Genomic DNA, 20670 nt, shown 5'->3' on the forward strand with positions numbered 1-20670 from the left:
TGAAACAAATCAGAAAAATAGGCATAATTCCATATCATATCATTTGTTATAATTATATTTTCAATGTCAAAGTGAATTTGTTTCAAATACCATACATTTTATTTAATAATTCACGAGATTTCTTGATAGATTAATACGTAACACACCTGCGTAACGCATACAAAGTGAAATTATAGACACTTCCGAAGGAAGGGTCAAAAAGTGTTCTTCTCTAGACAAGTTAGGTAATGACTGAAGTACACATAGACTAGATAATAAGTATTTATTGTACAAAGTATAATTGGTCTACATTTGATTGACGGCAAATAAATAAATAAACTGAGGAAGTGCTTAATAAACACTAAGCTGCGAGGCGGTAATGTCCCAGTGGGGGATGTAATGCCAATGAAGAAGAAGAAGAAGAAGAAGCCTTATGAATCTTTGACTGATTATTCCACCAACAGTGCTTCTTATACGCAGTTACCTTCCTAAATATTCAAGCGTCGATGGGCGTGTGGTCTACATACCGGCCTCCCGACCCCGACGTCCATGATTCGAACCCAGTCTGCCGCACTTTGCTTTTTTTCCCAACTTCGGAAGTAGTGCGCTGGATTCGCCTAAAGATGCGCTAAACAACGCAACAATCAGTTTGACAGATAAAACTTCGGAAGAAAGTTCGGTTCGGAAGTCCCGACTTCTAAGTTGGTGCTACGCCGACAATACACTACATTAAAGTCCCGCGCTGGCACTCGGACGATGATCAAATTTTAAACAGCGGCCGATGCAAAAATGCTGACGGCGGCTTGATTTCAAATCTGTCGGCAGTGGCGAAACGGCGCACATCTCAACCCAGCGGTGATAAATTACTGGAAAAAGGAAGAAATTGCACAACTGCTTGGATTTGAAAGTATGTGATTAAAATGAAAAAGAAATCTCAATCTGGTTCTTTAAAGAAGGAAGTGAAGTAAACAATATGAAGAGCCTTGAAAAGGCGTAGTGCTGCAAGCGGTGATTGGTAATTGGGATAAAGTCTATGAGGCACTTGGATATTATCACACAACCTATGCAATATTTATCTGCTCGACAATTCTGTACATATACGGTTTAAAATAGATTCAAAGAATACAACATTCATATTCAATTGTTTATATAAGCATTTATTTAACTATCATTTATTAAATTTTATATAATATCTTCTTCTTATTTCTTCTGGTTTTCTTGCTTCCGGCATCGTTTTGTTACTAGCGTTTCTAAACCGAAAAAATCACTTAGGACCAATACAAAATGTACAATATCGACATCGGAGAAACCCAATCAAGTTTCATCGTTTTCCTTAATGTTTAATTATGTTCATCGAGCTCCTCCCTATTCTTGCTTTAATTTCTGGCTGCTGATTAGGATGTTCGAACAGTGTTGAGCAGGTCGCCCCACTCAGAAGGTATAACTCTACGTTTGTCGAAACGATTGGAATGGTTTGAAAGCACGTGAAGAACCGACACGGTTGACGATCTCTTAACGAGTGATTTTTTTTTTGTTTGGTTTGTCTGTTTCTTTTCTAGAAACTAACTTTCAACATGAATGGAAAACTCGAGGACCAAGCAGCGATTCAGGAATGCAATGTGACATAACCTAGCAAGCGATCGTGAGACTAGAAACGTTCGAGATTCCACTATTCCCGCGACTGTTATAACGTAAAATTCGTTTATCGACAAAACTATGTTCGGAATAAATTTGATTCAAGAAATTCAATGTAATGGTTTTTCCTAGATTTCTTAGATTTTTTTCTGACTTTACGTGATTTTTCTACGTGTTTTTTTTTGTGTTCTATTGATGGAACTATATCTTTTGAATTTTTTTTCTGTTTCACTACTGATGAAGTCTTAAATGTTGACTTAAGCTACTTCTGATGTTTATCCTTTATGTACGTGTGGGGATGAACTTCTTTGTTTTACAAATAAATTGTAAACTCAAAAAACTGTTTGCCCGCTATGACAAGAGAAATAAAACAAAAGTCTGACTCTTTTTCACACTTCCCAGTATATATTATCCTTCTAAATGCAGTGAGCTGAATGTGTTTGACTATGTGTGTTACTTTTACAAGCAATTGTATGGGTGTTATTGTTGTCGTTCGTGTCTGCAATGTGTCGTCAAGTATTATGCATTTTATTGTTTACACTGAAGTCGTATTGTTGGTTCGGTCTCTCTGTCCAATAGAAAGACGACAAACTCTTGCCAACTTAAACGTTTTGTATGTAGGTTTCTCTGCTACCTCTCTCCTTATCCGATTCGGTTTTCATCGAGTTCGTTATGTATATTCTTGATAATAAATATATACTTTAATAAAGTGTGTAATGTTATTTCTATATTTATTATATAGTTTCAGACTTTTTGTAACATTTTTTCCATACTTCTTCATTTGAATTTTGGTAGAACCAAGGAGCAATCGAGTTTTGCCATCGTTATAAATATATTTTGCTATTGTTTTTTATTTGTGTAATAATTTGTATGTTGTTATCGGACTATATATGGCAAATGTGATTAACTAAGATAAATTATCATGTGAATAAAATCAATCATAGATGTTGAATATTTTTAAACACTCACCAGAATAAGGAAATCCGTTCCAATGGCATGGGCAACGGAAAAGTATTATGACTGAGCAGCGTAAAAATTAACAATATATTAGAGTGAAGAAAAAAAACCGCACCAGAAATCAATAACCTTAAGCTATGCTTTGTAGCTACACATCTAATTTCTTAATTAAATAATATGGATTACATATTAATGAAATTTAATCCAGTTTAAACATCAATTCTACAGAGTGCTTCAACTTTCGTTGAAAAACATAACCATTGAATTAATGTATTATGTTAATTTCCAAATAGTTTTGAGTTATCCAATATTTTCAAATCATTTCAAAAACACGAATCAGCCTTGGACAAATCAATTCAGAATTATTTATTTTAGTTTATGTCAAAAAATAGACAACATCTCGAGAAATTAAAAGAAGTCGTAGCGGTAACAGCAAGATCAAAATATTGAATAAGTATTGGTCGTATCACGATGATATCAGCCGGTTGTATTTTATATGGGTTCGCTTTCTCTTCTTCAGTGAAAATTGTAACTTCTGTACTCACGTTGATCATTATGATATTGATGGCTCTCTTGTTTGTTTGTTTGTTTTTGCATTTGATACTAATCTGTTTCTTTTTTTCTGTTATCTCTTCTCATCTCTATAAAATGTGCGTTATTTGACTTATAATGATTTGTTTTTCAGTAATCTGTTTGTGGTATGTTGATTTTCCGTTTTATTTCTGCTGCAGACGATGATTGATAATATGTTATGTTTGCACTAAGGATTTTCGAACACCTTTGATTTGGGGTGACACCGAAAAGTATTTCTCTGACTGAAGCATAATTTTATTTGTTCGTTAGCGAACCGAACAGAAATCGTTTTGAAATAATAATGTTTTCGCCATTCTACCCGAGACAAATTTGATATATTCTAATCTGAAGTTTTCGTTTTAAGTCATTGAAACACACGAGGCAGTGATCTTTAGTGTTTGTCATCATTCACTCTTTACACATATGAATGCTGATTACACGTAGTAAGAACTTTTCAACATTCTCAAGAAAGCTTGAGGTTCAAAATATTAGGGGGAAAGACGGCTTTGGCAGGTTTTGTTCTATTATTGTCAGGGGGGTTTTTGTCGACCAAATTTTATGAAATTTGGCCACAATATTCTTTAATATGCAAAGAATGTTCAGGCCAAATTTGAGCCTAGTCAGTCATAAAAACCCCCCCTGCCAATAATAGAACAAAACCTGCCAAAGCCGTCATTCCCCCTAATTAAATTAAATAATATCGAAAATAATATTTATTGACAGTATTATTAGTCTATTTCCTTTTAATATTCAACGTCGTGATAAAACCAAAATTTAAATACGAGAAGATTGGATCATGTAAAATTAGTTAACAGTTACATTTTATTCGATTGTAGCATTTTATCCACAAAATTATTGTAAACTAAGCATTAACGTTGTATATAATGTGTTTGGATGAATTGAATTAAACACCTTCGTTGAACGAAAAGAAAGTTGAACATGTTCAAATTTTTACAAGTCAATTTATTTCGACTGAGTAGAACAATTTACTTCTTCTTTCAAAACGTAGCATAAGTCCCCTGTTCACTCGTTGCTACTGCAATTCTTTTAATCCTGTATAAACAACCAAAAAATATGGCAATAAATGTTGGGAAGTATTGCTTATTGCTTTCAAAAAGATATAAGTACCTTGTTTCCATGACCTTAGAAGCACGAGTTATTTGTATTTACGTAGTATTTCATCGTATTACTACAATAAAATTTCTTTTAAGAGACCACGTCGAAACACTTGAAATCTGCCGTTCTCCATTCCTCTATCCTCGTCGTGCGCTGCGCTACCAGCCGGATTAAAAACGAATACCATTGAAACATGTCTCGTCTAACGTATCTTCCCCCGCAACTTGCCATATTCTGGATATTTGGTTCGCTATAGAGTTGCACGAGTTAATGATTCATTAAACATCGTCACCGAAATTGGTCAGGATACGGTGTTAGACTAAACATACTATTCGGATGTATAATCCAACTTTTTTTTATACATATACTACTGTAGCAGAAATCATGCTTTAACAATTTAAAATGTAGCCAGCCAATATTTCGTGGCCAACGCGAACGAAGACCTGCATGCGCAGCATCAGTTTGAGAATCAAAATAAAACGGGCTATGCAAAGTATGTCGATGTGGATCTTTTTGGATAAAGCCCCTACTGATCTAGGGAAAGTGATTTTCACAAGATGCATACAAAAGGTTTATGACTCGTCGTTAATTTCTATTCCGAAAATCATGTTGGGAGTCTACAGGTAAATCCCAAACAAGACCTGATTGGTTCTAGTCACCAATCAAACCAGCATGATCCATATCGTGAAGATGACACAGAATAGCTTCTATGAGACAAAACAAAGTGTGCATGCGGTCATTCGATTCGGTGGTAATTCACTCATCAAGCAGTCAACCAGTTTCAGTTTAATCCAAAGTTGTTCATGTGAATAAGCCGCTGGCGTCACTTCAACAGAGCTATTAATATGACAAGCAACAGTGATTAGTGCTTCCCCTCGACGCGACTGTTGTCTATTACGAACCTAGCGATCGATTTAGTTTTCATTTCCGAAAATTTGTATCTGAAGAATTTACCAGCGATAAAGACCGCACCGCGTACGCTAACGATCAGATTTCTAAAGAATTATTAAAAATCCAGATTAATCCACCTAATGGTGATGATGCCTTTCTCGATTCAATCGTTTTGTTTCGTCTTAGTGTGGCACATAAAAAAATTGCCTATTTCACGGCTTTTGAAAACGCATCATAGCGAATCAATCAACCAACCTTATATTGTGCGATACACTTTTTTCTTCATAACTTTTGAACGCAATGGCAGATCGTGATTATATTCAATAGTTTTCAACTAGAGTTTGCCCTCATCGAATGTAACTTGTTGCGAGAAAATTCATTAAGAATGACTATACAAAAAGTTGGCTTATGTTTTTCGATTTTCATGTGCACACACATACACACTGACTGACAGACATTTCTCGCTTAACTTTTCAAAAGGATCTAAGTAACATTTTTTCATGAACTAATTCTAAACTAAACTAATTCTGCTTCCTTTTCTATTTCACAGTTCGAGCAAGTCGCAGTTTTATTGGAACGTGTCTGTAAATTCCAAGTTTAAGTGGTGGAAAAGGTTCTAAAAAACCCTTTATCACGTAGCAAGTCGTGAGTTGTCGTGAATCTACAAACCCTAATCCCGAAGGGCATTGATTAGGTCGAATCAGGTATTCATATTCAACCTCATCTAGACGACCCTAGTTCCTAACCCCACTTCTGTATCCAATCACCACATGCTCAGGACCCAAACGGTTATCGAATCAAATTCGGTTCATTAAGAGGCCTAACGGACTTGAGTGAGCTGCCTCGCGGTTGCACGCAGTACCCGCAAGCTCCAGGAGGCGCGACGAAGTCCTACGACTACGGCCAAGAACTACCCCGAAGGCATCCGGAATCCGGTGAACCCGAGAATTACCTCTCCATACGGTGGCCGATTGTAGGCGTCATCTGGGACCTTGTGGGCTTCTCGTTAATACACTCCGAGGTCACAAGGAGTCGAAGCCGTAGCCAAGCTTAAGTGGCGTGACGAAATCCCCCGAGTACGGCCAAAACCGGTACTGAAGGCCCCTGGAATCCCGTGAACCCGACTACCCATTCTCGTTGTGTCCACCAGTAGGCGTTATCAGAACCACGAACGCTTCTGGAAACGCTGCCAAGTAACCCACGATAGGTGCAACGATCCACGTGGCAGGCAGAACACATCTACGGTACATGTCAGCAGTGCGTAGCCGGCCGGCTCCGTTCCCATTTCTACACTCACACACACACCAATATGTAAGTGGCAAAATAAATAATCTAAAATTCCAAAGTGTAGTGTTATACCCAATCCAAGTGAAAGAACTATTGAACAGCAGTAGTAGCCGACCCTGAGAGCAATAGAGCTTAAGCTCTGACTAGCCGGTGCTCAGGAATTTAGCAGGGTCCATCTGACCCGTAGTAACAGGTTCAACTTGATCGCACGAGTGGATGAAGTGAGCATGGAAAAATCGCTGTTCAACGGTCTCGGATGTATCAAAGGATTCGTGTACGATATCGACCTGGTAGAAAACCCAGTATTCCGGAATGATCCACCCAGAAGAATTCCACACGCGCTCCGTTCGAATGTGAAAGAAGAATTGGATTCGATGTTGAAAATGGGTGTTATCGAACCAATCACAGAGCCAACGCCCATCCTCAACGCAATGGTAATAGTGCGGCAGAAGGGTAAGTTACGAATTTGCATTGATCCATCCCAAGTAAACAAGAACCTCCTCCGTCGCGTACATCCGCTTTCGACCGTGGAAGAAATCTCATCCAGAATATGTGGTTCGAAACATTTTTCGATTTTGGATATGAAGAAGGGGTTTTGGCAAATTCCCGTCTCAGATCGAACAAAGAAATATTTGGCTTTTGGCACACCCTGGGGCAGGTTTACTTGCTTGAGATTACCTTTCGGTCTAGCATCTGCTCCGGAGGTATTTCAGAACTTGATGAGCTCATTGTTGGAAGGAATAGTATCCAACGTAGGCTTGAAAGCTGATCCCGAGAAACTGGAAGCAATACAAAAACTAAAACATCCAACGAACAAGCTTGAACTGCAACGGGTTTTGGGAACTATCACCTACCTGGGAAAATTCGTCGAAAACTTGTCAGCGTTAACGGAGCCGCTTAGGAGACTATTATTGAAAGATGCAGAGTGGTTGTGGGGTCACGATCAAGAGGAAGCTTTCCTAAAAATCAAACAAATTTTGATGACTCCACCTGTTCTAACATTCTACGATGTCAACGCAGATGTAACACTGTCTGTTGACGCAAGTTCTAAAGCTTTCGGTGCAGCTCTTTTGCAGAACGGTAAGCCGGTCGCATATGCGTCAAAATCCTTGACAAAGGCGCAAGAAAATTACCCACAGATAGAAAAGGAAGCAGCAGCGATTCGGTTTGCATGCAATCGTTTCCATGATTACATATATGGGAAAAGACTTAAAATCGAGACCGATCACAAGCCATTAGAATCGATTTTTAAAAAATCACTCGACAGAGCTCCTCCCAGGCTAAAACGCATTCTTTTGGACGTTGTTCAGTATGCACCTGAAATATTGTACAAAAAGGGATCCGACATTCCTCTGCCAGATATCCTCAGTAGAGACGTTGACAACGTGGAGTCAACAGAGCAATCAGACGAACTAGAGGTACATATAGTATTGCAGATGTCTAAAACGGCACGACAGGAGATCGTTTTAGAAAGTTCTAGAGATCCTGAAATGGCCAAACTAGCACAAGTCATTATGGATGGCTGGCCGAGCGAGAAAAATAAACTTCCTGATGTTCTTCGGAAGTATTGGTCCTTCAGAGATGAAATGGCCGTGTATGAAGGGCTAATCTTTCGATCTCATCAAATATTAGTGCCTCGAAGTCTGAGAAACAAGATGTTGAAGGAGATTCATAGGGGTCATACAGGAATTCAGGGATGCATACGACGCGCGAAGCAATCCTTGTTTTGGGTTGGTATGACAACGGAAATAACGCGAATGGTGGAGCAATGTTCTGTCTGCGAAAAGCATCAAAGATCAAACATCAAACATGAACTGATCAATAACGAAATACCTACGCTTCCATTTGAGGTGGTATCTTCAGATTTATTCTATTTCGATGGCAGCGAGTACTTATTGGTGGCGGACAACTATTCAGGCTATTTTGACTTTGCTAAATTAAGGGAAAGTACATCGAAATCAGTTGTTGAGAAGTTGAAACGATGGTTTGCAACCCATGGTATACCGAGAGTGCTGTACACCGACAATGGACCACAATACTCAGCTAGTGAGTTTGCCACGTTCAGCAAGGAGTGGTCATTTGATCATATCACTTCAAGCCCACACTTCCCTAGAAGCAACGGTCTTGCTGAAAGGTTCGTGCAGACTGCCAAAAATCTACTCAAGCGATGTGCGGAGGACGGTTCTGATGTACAGTTAGCTCTACTTTTGTCACGAAACACACCAAGGGATGATCAGTTACAGTCAGCGAGCCAGAGATTAATGAATCGCACCTTGCGTTCTACCATTCCAGCATCGAACGTCGTGCTCAAGCCCAGGATAGTCAATCAAGTGACTGAAAGTTTAAAGCAGAAAAGGCTACAACAGAAGGAGTATGCAGATAGGAGTACGGTTAAACCTAAAGAATATCAAGTTGGACAACCGGTCATGCTAAAGGATATGAAGTCAGGACTTTGGAGAGACGGAAAAATAATGGAGAGACTCGAGCACCCAAGATCGTACATGGTACAACTAGGAGATGGGAAAGTGTTGCGAAGAAATGTCCGGGATATCAGAGAAAAGAAAACTCTCCATGACGTCGATAACAACAGAGTGCAGTATTACAGTCAGATCCAACCGGCCATAAACTTTCGTGGAGATCTGCACGCAGATCTTCACCTAGAAGGTGATCCTCAGCCAATAATACTACCAGCGGATCCAATGGCCTTACCGGCCAGTCAATCGGTGTCCACAGCCACATCGACGAGAACAAGGAGCGGAAGAGAAGTGCGCGCAAAACGCGATGACAATTTTGAATATTACTAACTCACTCAAAGGGGAAGATGTAACAGTAGTTGATTAACATTTATTAAACTTGTATTCCGACTGTACCCTCTTTATATGTAACCTTGCTCATATACTCACATCATTGTACGCACACACCTATACTCATACATACAACAGAGAGAACCAAATAAATCATTCCGTACCGAGACGCCAGCCTGTTAACAAGTCCAATATCACAGGAAGGGAGGAAATGTATAAACCGGTCATCGGACCGGATAGTCTGCACACCGTATCGAATTACAACGGCCAACGATGCATAAACTTCGCAGCCTCCCGCGGAATGGTAGTCCGAAGAACCTTCTTTCCCCGCACAAAATATCCACAAGGCCACATGGAGGTCACCTAATCAAGAAACGGAAAACCAAATCGACCACGTTCTAATCAACGGTAAATTTTTCTTAGACATCACGAACGTCCAAACTTTATGCCTCACAGATTTTATGCCGTCGACTAGCATCAATTGCAAGGGAGTTCGTGGGGCAGTACTAAGCGGATTTTATAGGCGAACGCTCCACCACGGACCAGGTATTCGCCATTCGCAAAGCACTGCAGAAATGCCGCGAATACAACGTGCCCACACATCACCTAGTTATCGACTTCAAAGCCGCATATGTGTATCATATCGATCGGGACCAGCTATGGCAGGTAATGCACAAAAACGGATTTCCGGATAAACTTATACGGTTGATCAAGGCTACGATGGATCGGGTGACGTGCGTAGTTCGAGTTTCAGGGGCATTCTCGAGTCCCTTCGAAACGCGTAGAGGGTTACGGCAAGGTGATGGTCTTTCGTGTCTGCTATTCAACGTCGTAATACGAAAGGCAGGGATACGTGGTACGATTTTCACGTGGTCCGATTTTCGATTTTCACGAAGTCCGTCCAGTTATTTGGTTTCGCCGACAACATAGATATTATGGCACGTATCTTTGAGAAGATGGAGGAAGCCTACATCAGACTGAAAAGCGAAGCTAAACGGATTGGACTAGTCATCAACACGTCGAAAACGAAGTACATGATAGAAAGAGGCTCAAGAGAAGACAATGTAAGCCACCCACCACGAGTTTGTATCGGTAGTGACGAAATCGAGGTGGTTGAAGAATTCGTGTACTTGGGCTCACTGGTGACCGCCAATAACGATACTAGCAGAGAAATTCGGAGACGCATCATGGGGGGAAATCGTACGTACTTTGGACTCCGCAAGACGCTCCGATCGAATAGAGCTCGCCGCCAAACTGACAATCTACAAAAAGCTCATTAGACCGGTAGTCCTCTACGGACACGAGACCTGGACGATGCTCGTGGAGGACCAAGGCGCACTTGGAGTTTTCGAAAGAAAAGTGCTGCATACAAGAAGGAGTGCAGATGGCGGACGGTACGTGAAGGAGACGAATGAACAACGAGTTGCATCAGCTGTTGCGAGAACCATCCATCGCTCACACCGTGAAAATCGAAAGACTGCGGTGGGCCGGGCACGTAGCCAAATGTCGGACAAATCCGGTAAAAATGGTTCTCGACAACGATCCGACGGGAACAAGAAGGCTAAGTGAACAGCGGGCAAGGTCGATCGATCAGGTGGAGAACGATTTGCGGAACCTCCGCAGGCTGCGTGATTAGCGACGCGCTGCCATGGACCAAGCTGAATGGAGAAGACTTTCTTATATAGCACAGGCCACTCTTGCCTTAGTCTGATAATAAATAAATAAATTCTCTATCTTAAGGAGACGACGATATAAGGGGTGAGATGATCTTTGAAAAAGGTGAGGATATTGGGGGAGGGGTATTTTTTAGTTCGATCAGTGTAACTTCTCTTCTGGAATACATATTTACATATTTTTTGGAATGCATATGGGTCATTCCATATGAAGTGACCGAGAAAAAATGCAAACGTGCAATCGACTTTCTTAGAATTAAATGAAATTTTGACCAATTGTTTATGTATGGGTTATACCCCAAAATCCAAAATTTCGTAGTGATTGGACCTCCCCACGATTAATACGACCATCCCCCTTTTCGGACAAATGTATGAAACCCATCATTTTGTTTTGTGAATATCTCTGGAACTGTGAGGTCTATAAAGAATCTAAGGTAACCATTCGAAAGAAGATTTTTCAAGGAATTTATAAAAAAATATTTTTTTGATGTGCAGTGTTGCCAAATGAACAATTTTTAAGTTTTTGTCCGAAAAATGCATTTTTTACCCAATGAGTATAATTTTTTTTAAAAATAACCTCACCAACGTGTTCTTTGGCCATTTTTACATTGGGAACGCTTGAAACCCCGAGGTACTATGTTCCGATCTTGAGATACAGGATTTTAAAAATGAAAAGTCCTTTTTTCACTGTGAACATTGAATATTTTTACCAATTTCCGAACATACACACACATTCGCATTGACACATACACACACAGCTCAATTGGTTGCTTCCCCACTTTCCGCATCGCGTTTGAAATTTATATGAAGATTAGCATGGATTTTTTTTGCATTCTTGCTCCTAGCGGCTTTATTTTATCGTTAATTCAATCATCTGACTCAATACGTTAGCATATAGTCTGAAAGATGCCGAAAAAGTTTGCTGAAGAATAAGCATTGCTGGAAATTTTACAACGCTTTGAAGTTTGATTGTTGAAATGTTTCTGCCAGCACTATACTACAATTTGTTCCTCAGTCCTAAAACACGTAGTTTGGCAGTGCTGGCAGAATAAACAATTTTGGTCGTCGTTCCAGTAAGGATCACTCACAAAAAACTCCACATTATATTCATGAGTTCACACATGGATTTTTGCAATGGGGTTGGCGAAAAGGATTCCATATTTTCGACACATATATTCCATGGGCCCACATGCATTGCATAAGTGTTCACACATACTATCCATCTGGGTCATAGTATCCATGTGTGAATTTGTATGCAATTAGGTATGTGCCGACGCATGATATGCATATTTCAAAATACATGGATTTTTCCCATAAAGTATGTGTCGATTTTCCTGAGTGATCCTTCTTCTGCAAAGTTTTTCGGCATCCTTAGGATCAACCTTTAACGCAATATGTCACAAGGTTTAGGAAAATCTGAATTCTTTAGGTGTTAAAAATGCAAAAAATTCAACAACAAAATTGGATTGCAAATATTATCCATTTATTTTTAAAATACAGAAAATAAAATCATTATCTCAAAGAAGACTATTTTTATGATGTTTGTTTTTGGTCTACTATTTTCATATTTTGACAATATACATACACAGTTGACAATTTTCGATTCCTTGGTGAGTGACTGAGAGCTCATGGCTGTCGTCAAATCACATTTGGGTGCTGTGAAGTGTGAGTTGATTTCCCGTGGTAGTAAGAGAAAAACTTTTCGTGGATAGTTCTCCTCTGGTCGACTAGTATTGACATTAAGCTTTTCTTCTGCCTTGTGTATAACTAAAAAATTCGTTTGAAAATTGCATCCAACGTTTTTTGCCAACCCTCTTACCTCCCACTTGTCATAAATAGTCACAAATCACTTACCCTCTTCTTCTGTAAGTACAAGTAGCATTTACTTAATGATTTGCCTTTTTCATACCCTTTTTCCCACAATAACATAGTGAAAGTCTACTTTCTTATGAGCTACTTTATTTTTCCCTTTCTCGTACACTAAGCGTACTTAAAGGCTATATCCAAGGCCCGGGGATCCATAGTGTTGTATACCAATTCAGCTTGACAAATTGAGGTGATGTCTGTGTGTGTGTGCGCAGAAAAGTTTCATCCACTTTTTAGGCACTTGCCCATGTTGCATTTTACGTTGCTCACAACATGTTATTCAAATTTGACTGGTTCGGACTAACATAAGGTCAAAATACTATTTTCAAAATGCACGAGAAGTGCACCATTCCCGCAAGGTAAATTAATCAGGGTTTTTTAGATGATCATATCGTTTCTTCTGTCATAATTGCCTTTCGTATGTCTTTTTTTTGCTGTTTAAAAAAAAAAGTTTGTTTCTATGATTAAAACACGAGTCTTTCGGTGCACTTAATCTAACGTTATTTTGTAAGAAGAAAAAAGTAATACAAAGATTTCGGCTCCGTAACGCTTAACAGCATATGAGCCGAAAGCTTTTGAAATATTATACCTATGTGAGTAATAGTTTAATAGTACGCTTAACAACAATACAGAAAAGCTATTGCTTCCAAAGTGACTAAGTTGCTGAGTACATTATTTTCTATTCTATGTTACATGTTTTACAATTTATTATAAGAAAACAATATCTTGGAATTCTTGGCAATTTTATAAAAACACTCCAGCAAAAAGGGTAAAGGTTGGGTATGCGTAACAAAATCTTATGGGATTGATAAGCTCCATATGAATCATATTACATTCAAAACTCTATAACTCGAGAACGGCTCATAGTACCTTGAGGTTTCAAGTGTTTCTTGTGCAAAATTCTCTGGAGAACACGATGCTGGTGTTATTTTCCAAATAAAAATATACTCATTGGCAGAAAAATACAATTTTATACTTAAAACGCAAAAACAATGCAGATGGCAACACTTCTACTAAAAATCGATATTTTTCTCAAAAAGTTTGAAGAATTCTCTTCAAAATGCATAAAAAGAAGTTATTTGTAGCTTTAAAACTGTCCGAGATATGAGTCGTTCAAAAATATGGTTTTTACAAATCGTCAAAAACGGGGGGCGCATTTGCCGAGGGGTTGTCCAATCATCAAATAAATTTGGATTTTCACATATAATCGGTAGATAAACAAATCCACAAAATTTGATAAAAATTGGTGTAAGTCGATTACAAGTGGTTCGGTCACTTGGTATGGAATGACCCATATACAAAATCTACGTATTTAACGCAGCAATCCTTATAGTCTACCAAATTGTTGTCCTGTAATTAGATGAAATAATAATTAGGTAAGACGCGCGGCTACAAAGCAAAGCTTAGATCCTTAGAAACCTTGCAGTTGACAAATGTGGAAGTGCTTAATGAACACTAAGCTGCGAGGCGGCTCTGTCCCAGTGTGGGGATGTAATGCCAATAAGAAGAAGAATTAGATGAAATAGGGGAAGTGCACCGGTTTTGGCCAATTTAGATGCCTAATTTGGCCAACCCTGAAAAATACATATTTAAAGCAGCGTTGAAGCGGCCAAATTAGGAACATGGCCAAAACCGGTACGGTTCCCCTAACGCAAAACGGTTTGGTTTATATCGGTTATATATCGATAAAGTATCACTAAAATACATAATCTTTTTCTCTGCTTTGCACCAATAGTTTTGTCCCATAGCTGTTTGTCCCATATAACAACAATGGGATTCGCAACTGTAGGAACACGAATTGAAAAATATCGCAAAAAATATTTATGGATTCAGATCTCCCATAGGGGTGCATAAGACAAACCTAAAATATCTCCATCCTAGACCGGTAGCAGCTTTAGCTAGCTTTGGTCATATTGCAATCGACTTTCTTTATTTCTAGTAGATTGAGCTCAGCATTCGAGATTCAATTGTTAGTCAATGTCAATTTTTTCGTGGAATTTATTCATTGTTACATTGACGGTGAAGGTCTTAAACGACTAAAACCAAACCGCGTAAAAAAAACCTGGGTGTATCTATGTTGGCTAAAATTAACCTAAATTAATGTAAAATTTCAACTTCTTCTTCTTCAATGGCTCTACATTCCAACTGGAACTTGGGCTTCTTTTTCAAAATAGTATTCTATTAGCATTTCCTCAGTTATTAATTGAAAGCTTTCCTATCCCAAGTAACAATCAGTTACCACAAATAGACATCATTGTCGAACTAACGTTTAATTAAAGTATTCGTAGCTGAACAATATGTAGTATGGAATAACAAATTGGGCAAACATTGTTGACATTTGTAACCAGCTTCTGTTCTGCTTTCAGCTATGTATCTGTATAATACTTTTATAAACGTTACCGACTTATTTCTTTTTTAATCGAAATGTATATTGAACAACTAGCTAAATACAAACAACTTAAACTTGCAAAGTTTATGCTGTTCATCGTGATGCATATGTTTAAATAATTTGTTTTTGAAGCATCGAACAATCGTTTGAAAACTCTATTACGTGCTATTACAATCTACGCACGAGCATGAATTTATTAAGAAGTCTAATAATTGACGTTATCAGTAAACATCATTGCGTCTGTTTCCGATTTCAATTTTGTTTATTTATATAATTTTGAAACGTTGAATAAACGTTTGATAATTCGCTTATTGCAATAACAACAATGGCTTTTGTTAAACGTTGTACGAACATTTATTCCACTCTACAAATAAATTTATTTTTAGCGGACTTATTCTTTTTAAAACATTTTGCACTTTGCCATTCACTAGAGAATAAATTATTATTTTTATACTTACTTCGGGAATGATAGAAGAAATCTGCAGGAAAAATCTACCTCCATGATGGCAGATAGAAGGCAGCAGCTTCACTACTTACAACTAAATCAAACAATAAAACCAAGACTGATAATTCACTTTTCGGAATGACATTACACTAACTATAACGTCATAGAACTCCTATTAAGCTTTTGTTCGATTGTTGTCAATTTTGTTGAGTAATGACCAACAACTCCATTACAGCTGTTCAACCAGAATTGTTCAACAACGTATAGTTTATATTTCTAATTCAGCTTGGTACTTTCCAAGGTGACAAATATAGCTGATGGTAAACAAGAGGGCTGGGGATTCAAAGGTCGTTGGATCGATACCGGTATCCTGTCCATAATTCATTTTTCATCTTATTTCCAGTATGTTGAACAATGCCTTAATAAGTGTAACAATGTAATGAAATAAATGTATTTAGAAAAGCATAATTAAAAAAGCCTAATCAGTGTGCTGCTGACTAGTTGAATTAACATTATGTTTGGTTTTTGAACAAAGTTGATGAATAAATATTTTTATCTACTATTTAAGTAAAGTTGAAGAGAGGTTGCTAGTTGTTGTTGAATAAATACTCCATTTTTGGGCGAACAACGCTGGGACAAATGTTGTCATGTATGATAGTATAATTTTTAATCAACGCTGGCTGAATAAATCTGACTATACTGATGTTTATTCAACTAGCAATTGTTACTTGGGATGCCCGCCATTGCATGAGCATGAGTATGTATCTTGTGTGGCAAGTACAGGGTGTCGAGAATGTTTCCATCACGAAAACATCCTAGACCGGACCGAGAATCGAACTCGCCATCTCCGGATTGTCAATCTTACGCCTTTGCCCCAAAAAAAATATAACTAAAATTATGCAAATTTTATCTTAATTTTAATTAATCTTAAAAGAAAGTTTATGCAGCTTTGGGGTCCCACATTGAACCCCCGAGTTAAGCTAGAAATACCTTAAGGATGCCACAAATCGTCCATCATGATGACCACGTGCTTTCTTCAGCATTTTTGAAAGAGCACTAGTTGAGAGAATGATAACACGCATAGTGGTAAAACAATGGTAGATCATTTGCTTACTTATGCTTATCGAGAAATATGAATAGATCACATTTGGCCCTTTAAGACCGGGAGTACAAAATCATGTAATGGAATTGAAATCTACCGAAAATAAAGACAGTCTTGAATTTGATTCGTAAGCTGGCCTGCTTGGTCATAACTACTCTTTATTTCTTACTTATACAGTTCTTTTGACTGTGGTCTGCGTGAAAATCTAAACTTAAAGGTCAGTTGCAAAAATATTTGTTCCACAGTAGACGAAATGTAGATGAGCTGATATTGAAGTCGAATTGTTCTTAACCTTCGTTGAGCTGCTAGCAGCATAGGGTAACCAACTTGATTTGGGCCCCAACAAATTTTGGACCCTCCTTGCGACATCATCTCGAATTACAGAGGAAGTAGTTTCAATCATCTAGCTCACATGTCAGGAAGCAAAACGGAGCCAGTGAAATGGATTTTCATAAATACAATTCATGCAATTTATATTTCTGATCCTTCAACTATGTAATCGCTCAAGTCCAATGTATTAATTACTGATAACCCTAAATTAAGTTTACTTTAAAAGGCTTAAGCTGAATAAAATGCTACAACCGGAACAAAAAGGAACCGTTGATTTTTAACGGGTACATTAATATCGTACAAAAAATTAAAACTAAATCGATTTTCGTTTGTTCCACATTTGTATGTCTGCATGTTCATCTGTTATCAAATATATGTATTGTTTCCGTGCCTATCGGGTACTGCTAGTATTTGCTTTGGTTTCCTCCTATTTTTTATACATTTCATATATGATTTTTTTTCTCTTCTATTTACCTTTGATCGCTTGGCTTGTGTTCCGGGGGACTTTTTAACGTTTAGCTATATTCTTTATGTATATACTGTGTAAGTGTGAGCTTCGTGTTCCGTTTTCATTCGCGCTACTTCTATTACTATTACAAGGACTTCCATCTATTTCACATCAAAACGTTCGTCTTTTTAGTTCTGTTCAGGTTTTATTTCGGTTTCGTTCATTCACCAACGTATAAAGCAAGAACGGAAAAGGTTACGCATACATGTGAAGTCGACAACATCAGGTGCAAGTTTGACAAATGTACTAAGTTTTCCTTTTCTTACCAGGGGTTTCTTGTGTATTAGCTCAAGGGTTGATTTATCGCCTTGCGGTGTATTCGCTTTTCCGAACGAGCTGCTTCTAGGCTACGAATTTGTTCGCAGGACGTTCGCTACTTTTCCATTCAGGTGAGTTTCTGTCAAAGAATTTATTCATTCTACATGCTGCTATGACTGCTGATGCTTATACTTTTGTGTTTTTATGCATTTTCTTCAACTGAAAACTGGGACTCAAGGAAACGAACTGTATTCTAAATACTTCCATTTAAATACATGCTATTCCATCGTTATCTGGCTGAATTATCCTATTCTGCATACCTTTTTAAATATATATAATTCCCTATCTATAATCTGCTTCCACATAACCTTACAGCACTTCCTAAAAAATCTACGTTTTTACTTTCCTTTGGTTTTAGTGTTTTTTTACCACGCGAGAACCGATTTTGTTAACGTGTATAATGCGTCTAAATGGGTTTTCCGCTGCCTATATTCTGCGTTCCATTCAATAGCTCTTTCGCCCGTTTGTGTCCATTCCTTAATAGTGTGCTTTGTTCTCTGTTGTTTGCCTTGCTGTTGTCTCGTTTTTTTTATATTATCTTACATAAATGTTTCAGTAGGTAGAGTTAACCAAGAAAAAGTATCTATATTTCTTAATGATTTTGTTTACATTTTATTTTATCGTTTTTCTCTAATGAAGCGAAATAGCGGCAGTGATCACACGTTTATATTGTCCAAATATCGGCTGGGTATTTTACAGTAGTGAGTTATTGCACTTAATTTGTTATAGTGTATTTAGTGTGTTGGTTTGTGAGTATGTATCCTATTTACTGCTGAAAATAAAAGATGCATAAATAATAAAAATTTCATAGAAATAATAAAACTATCAATTGATTTTAGAATTTTCGGTGAAAAACCATCTGAAACCGTTAGTAATGTTCTAAATCTAAAAATAAAATATATAATAGATGAAATAAATAATAAAATAGGAAAGGTAAAACTAATTTTGTCAAAAAACCATCCCCAAATATAATTTATTGTGTCCAACGGTGTCCAATAAATATGTGTTTCCAGTATGTTGTCACAAATAATCTGTACCAGTTTCTTATATATTTTTTTTGAACTAACAATTGAGGTTTGAATGGTTTCAAAATTCTTCAGAACCTGTGCATGTGGAGCAATGGTTAATATAGTCTCTAAACTAAATAATAGATCTGCTTTTTCCTTAGTGTAGATGTACTTATAAACAATCACGCGATATGTAACGTTGCGATAACGATGGATATAAACGATAGATGATGTTTGTCGTTGAAGAATAACAATCAATTGATCCGGAAAAAATCTCAATAATGAACCCACTAAGAGAAGAGGACGAAGCCTTTTGTTACAGGAATTCCACAGGCTATTCCTACCTTTGACTCGATCATAAATTTAAAAAAAAATCCCGCCTACGCTGAATATCTATCCGTAGCCTTCCAGATTTTATCTATGATGGCCGTAGCCTTTCAGACTATACTGCGAAATTTATCTGCATCAGGTAAAGGAAATATCTCTTTACCAGAGCACACCTGAGCGCTACTCTACATTAACGTCAAATATCAGCGATAAGAAAAATATTTAATACGGTGTTAAAGAACGGAAGCATGAACAGTTGTATAGAAATGGCTTGAGAGAAGAACACCGAAGCGCATTCTATTGCCGAATTTCTAACGATAAGCGAGAATACTGCAGGCAAAACTGGTATGCTATATGCAAGACAAACAGTTATGTTCAAGTAAGCAGAGTATGTTGCAATCGTCAGGATTGGCAAAAACCAACCAACCGGCTCGGCAAAGCACTTTTTACTTTAATCGTCAAAAACTCTTCTTAATTTACTTCCATTCGGTACAAAAAAAAAACTCTTGAGCTTTGTTAACTAAAGACCTTTGAAACCATTCAATTCCACCAAAAACCATTGGAGCAGGTTGCGTGTAATCTCGTCCTTCCAGCCTATGACGCTACAATGATTCCCATCTACTATGGGAACCGCTGAGTAGAGTGTGTGAGTGATTTTTTATCTTGTGAAAATGTATTCTAGAGAGTGTATAAAATACGCAATCCGTTACACGACTTCGTTTCGCTCTATTATAGTGTATATGTAACAACAAGTAGCATAAAAAGCTGTAAACATACATAAAATAAATAGAAAAAGGTAACAAAGCATCCACTGTGTCGTTTCTAATACTCTCTCCATCTCGGACTATCCATACTTGCTGCTGTATTAAAGGTGCGACGTACTTTGTTCCATGGTCTGCTGATTATGCTCAAATCATAAAAAGCCTTCTAGCGTAGCACTGCAACTCGTGACAACATCGCATACGATCACCACCACCATCAGTCGCTTCACTAATGACGACATGCTCAAATACTGGTCTGAGCACAACCCTGCCGCATGCCACCGTCCGACAGGCATTGGAAGTATCATGCTTACCGCTCTTCTCACGCCGCAGCTGTTGCCCGCCAGCCATCAACAGTAGCGTCAGTAGCAGCACGTCGCAACTGAGTTCCTTGGTTCGGCTGGATTCGTCGGTGACATTACGATCCAAGGACTTCCTCCATCAATCGCCTTCGGGACCCTCGATGAAGTGTCCTCTAACGTCTAACGCCGATGCCAGCTGGAGAATTATGTGAGCCAGGGAAGGGTGCTCCAGCAGTTCCGCACTCGGCAGTGGAGGCTCGCATCGTGGCCTTTGATGTCGACCTCGGAACCCTCTATGCAATCGCAATGTCACATCACAAAATACAAACCGCAGTATCAGCGTCCGCAGGAAGTCATCCCCGAAAAACTGTACATAGGACGAATCTAAAAGCGAAATTCC

General features: G+C 38.2%; 2 protein-coding genes across 7 annotated transcripts in view; one reads left to right on the top strand and one right to left on the bottom strand.

The window, feature by feature from the left end:
- LOC134211593 (uncharacterized protein K02A2.6-like) overlaps positions 1-12257 on the top strand; it is a 31802-nt gene extending 19545 nt beyond the window's left edge. Inside the window, exons 1-2 of one of the 3 annotated variants that reach the window (XM_062688605.1) lie at positions 1122-6891; positions 8731-12257. In XM_062688605.1, coding sequence (XP_062544589.1) covers positions 6666-6891; positions 8731-9242 — 738 coding nt within the window. In that variant the 5' untranslated portion in view covers positions 1122-6665 and the 3' untranslated portion in view covers positions 9243-12257. Of the gene's footprint in view, positions 1-1121 lie in introns of those variants that run through there. The other 2 variants (XM_062688604.1, XM_062688603.1) reach the window with 2 other exon arrangements.
- A 4091-nt stretch (positions 12258-16348) lies between these two features.
- The window catches only part of LOC134211595 (protein SCAI), a 69721-nt gene continuing 65399 nt past the window's right edge, over positions 16349-20670 (bottom strand). For 2 of the 4 annotated variants that reach the window (XM_062688608.1, XM_062688607.1), the window contains exon 11: positions 16349-20654. In XM_062688608.1, coding sequence (XP_062544592.1) covers positions 20410-20654 — 245 coding nt within the window. In that variant the 3' untranslated portion in view covers positions 16349-20409. The remainder of the gene's footprint in view (positions 20655-20670) is intronic. The other 2 variants (XR_009979049.1, XR_009979048.1) reach the window with 2 other exon arrangements.

The sequence above is a fragment of the Armigeres subalbatus genome, chromosome 2 (assembly GCF_024139115.2).
Source record: "Armigeres subalbatus isolate Guangzhou_Male chromosome 2, GZ_Asu_2, whole genome shotgun sequence".
In the NCBI taxonomy this organism is placed as follows: domain Eukaryota; kingdom Metazoa; phylum Arthropoda; class Insecta; order Diptera; family Culicidae; genus Armigeres; species Armigeres subalbatus.